Genomic DNA, 2,677 nt, shown 5'->3' with positions numbered 1-2,677 from the left:
AGGTGGGGCCACTGGCTGCTACCAGCCCAAAGCTGGGGACCATGCCCGAGGAGGTGACCTGGAGCCAGGAGACAAAACAGGGATGCAAGTCAGCATGGGGAATGGGCAGCACAGCCTAAGGGAGCTGTCAGGGGGGTGCACCCCCAGGAGACCCTCAGCTCCCCTGGCTTCCCCACCTTCATGTCAGTGCCGCCGTGGCAGCGCTGGCGCAGGGCAGGGAAGGGGTAGGTGCCATTGGAGGGGTTGAGGTCGGAGCGGGCGGAGATGGCATTCTCAGCGTTCTGGGGAGGGTCACAGTCCCTGCACCGTGACAGAGGGTCCTGCAGGTAGTTGTTGGACCTGCAGAGGCCAGGAGAGCGTCATGGTGAAGATGTGGATAAAACACATATCAATCTATAACGATGAAAAAATCATCCCCAAGAGTCGAAAAATCCCTTCAGGAGAAAACACAGGTTCGGGAGACCCCAGCACCCACCTCATCAAGCGGATCATGGAGTCCAAGTCATGGACCAATGTCTGGTTCCGGCGGAAGATCTGGGCACGTGGGTTCTTGTCATAGGTGAACCAGTCACCATATTTCTTCACCAGCTCCAGGTTCCCACTGGCATTGAAGATCTCCTCAAAGTACCTGGGGTTGAGGGGACCAAGCAAGTCAGCACCCAACAGCAGGGTGGGGGGCAAGGCCAGCATTGCTGCCCCCCTTTACTGGGCACATCGTGGGGTGGGATGGGGTGGATGGAGCTCACGGCACGTTGTAGCTGGCCCAGTAGCCCTGCTGGTACAGCAGCTCTGTCCGATCGGCCGTCACCACCAGGCCCCTGCGCTGGGAGGAAAAGCATTGGTCAGAGCAGAAGGGAAAAATCCACTGGGGATGTGGGAAGACGCTGGGATAGGGGGGACACATGTTGGGTGTCCCTGCCATGGGGTTCCCACCCCAGCCAGGGGCACTGAGCACCCAGCACCTCTGTACAGGCATCCCCAGAGCCTTTAGTCAGACATTCACATCCCTATGGGCAATCCTCATTGCCCAACCACTGGGATGCAGCAAGGACCCTCACGGGTCTCCCAAACACACAGGGATGGGAGAGGAAAAGCTTCCACTGTGGCTCAGCACAGGAACAGGCACTCGAGGAGGAATGGGACCACTCACGGGATCTGCTCCAGCATGGTCAGCACACCCGGTGGTGGGCTCGTTCTCCCTGGAGTGAAGGCATTATAGTCCACCACCATCCATTGGTTGTTGTACCTGGCATGGAGAACAGGGAATGCATCCATCTGGCAGCCAGCCTCTTCCTGGGGACACCCTGCATCCAACCCCACCTCCCCAGGACCAATTCCTGTGCCTCATCCCGCTCTGCTCACGTGCCACTGTTGAACTGTTGGAAGATGGTAGCCCACTCGGGCCCACTGCGGGCCAGGCGGTTGGCCACAATGTTCCTCAGCCACTCCAGGACGCTGCCCCGTGGGTCCAGGTACTTCCACAGCGCCGGGTTGTTGTTCCCAATGGTGGTTTCCACTGCTACCTGCAGAGAGGGGAGCGATAGGAAGGGCAGCAGGGCTGGGGAGGGGTCCCTGAGGACCAGACCCACTCACCAACCCACTGCTGAGGATGTAGAAGTCATCCGCAGAGAAGATGGTGCCAGGGTAGGAGGAAAACACCTGGATACTCCCAGGGATCTGAGATTTGCCTGGGGAGGGGATGCAGAAGCAGGGTATCAGAAGCAAAGTATCAGAAGGGGGGTGTGAGGGGCAGACCACCCAGCCCAGCCCACGCACCGCCGGCCGAGGTGCGGAAGGGCAGAGTGTACTTCTTGATGATGCGCAGCATGGACTGGTAGGAGGTCCAAGTGTCATGGGCCACCAGGAGATCCCGATTGCCTGGCAGCAGCTTTATCAGGGCAGAGCACGAGCCCGAGCCCAGGTCTCGCTGCGGGGAGGAGTGGTTCAGGGCAGACTCCAGGTCCTCCAGGTCACCCCCCAACTGCAGCAGCCTGGGGAGAAGCAAGATATGAGGTCTCAAGTGGGTGATGCCCCAGTCCAGGAGCTGAGTTGGCTCAGAGTTCTCTGTCCATCCAGGCTGAGGGGTGTTTCTCCATCCCACCCCAGTGCACATGCTGGTGCCAGAAGCATGTTGGCAGCCAGAGCAGGGAAGGAAGGGTGAGGACAGCAGTAAGGAAACTCAGGCAGGGGCTGTGGCAGGGACCCACCACCGAGACCATAGTTGAGGAGAAGGAAAACCTGCCTTGGCTCTATCCAACAGCAGAGGACAGGCACTCAGAGAAGGTGGATAAGGGGGACTGAGAGCAGAACTGGCTGTCTCCGGATATGCAGGAATTGTCCCTGCAGGACCCTCCATGAGCATCCCAACCCCTGGTGCAACCACTCCCCACTCTCCATCACCTCTGAGAAGGAGCTTACAGGAAGCCAAAGGGCGCCAGGGTGAACCTGCCCCGGGGGAAGTCCAGGCGCCTGTTGTAGCTGTCCTCCAGCCCCTTCAGCTGCAGCAGGGCCAGGTGCACCTGGGGACAGGGGACAGAGCTGGCACCCAGCTCCTGCAAGGGTTTTGGGAGACAGGTTCCCCCATTCCCCTGGAGTGCACAGCAGATCACGCTGCGGATGCAGGAGGAGGCACAGGGGGAAGAGTCACTGTCAGCAAGGTGATGACTCAGCACCCATG

At 59.8% G+C, this 2,677-nt stretch overlaps 1 protein-coding gene across 1 annotated transcript in view; it reads right to left on the bottom strand.

Moving 5' to 3' along the window:
• Nucleotide 1: 1 nt before the first annotated feature.
• The window catches only part of PLBD2 (phospholipase B domain containing 2), a gene marked incomplete at both ends in the record, with an annotated part of 3,260 nt that continues 584 nt past the window's right edge, over nucleotides 2-2,677 (bottom strand). Inside the window, 9 exons of the mRNA XM_009084600.1 lie at nucleotides 2-58; nucleotides 177-339; nucleotides 476-628; nucleotides 747-818; nucleotides 1,151-1,246; nucleotides 1,363-1,519; nucleotides 1,590-1,688; nucleotides 1,777-1,991; nucleotides 2,419-2,519. Of these exons, the coding sequence (XP_009082848.1) occupies nucleotides 2-58; nucleotides 177-339; nucleotides 476-628; nucleotides 747-818; nucleotides 1,151-1,246; nucleotides 1,363-1,519; nucleotides 1,590-1,688; nucleotides 1,777-1,991; nucleotides 2,419-2,519 (1,113 nt within the window). The remainder of the gene's footprint in view (nucleotides 59-176; nucleotides 340-475; nucleotides 629-746; nucleotides 819-1,150; nucleotides 1,247-1,362; nucleotides 1,520-1,589; nucleotides 1,689-1,776; nucleotides 1,992-2,418; nucleotides 2,520-2,677) is intronic.

Source organism: Acanthisitta chloris, unplaced genomic scaffold, assembly GCF_000695815.1.
Source record: "Acanthisitta chloris isolate BGI_N310 unplaced genomic scaffold, ASM69581v1 scaffold35941, whole genome shotgun sequence".
NCBI lineage: Eukaryota > Metazoa > Chordata > Aves > Passeriformes > Acanthisittidae > Acanthisitta > Acanthisitta chloris.
Note: the sequence above shows the minus strand (reverse complement) of the source record. Positions and strands in the feature narration are given on the sequence as shown.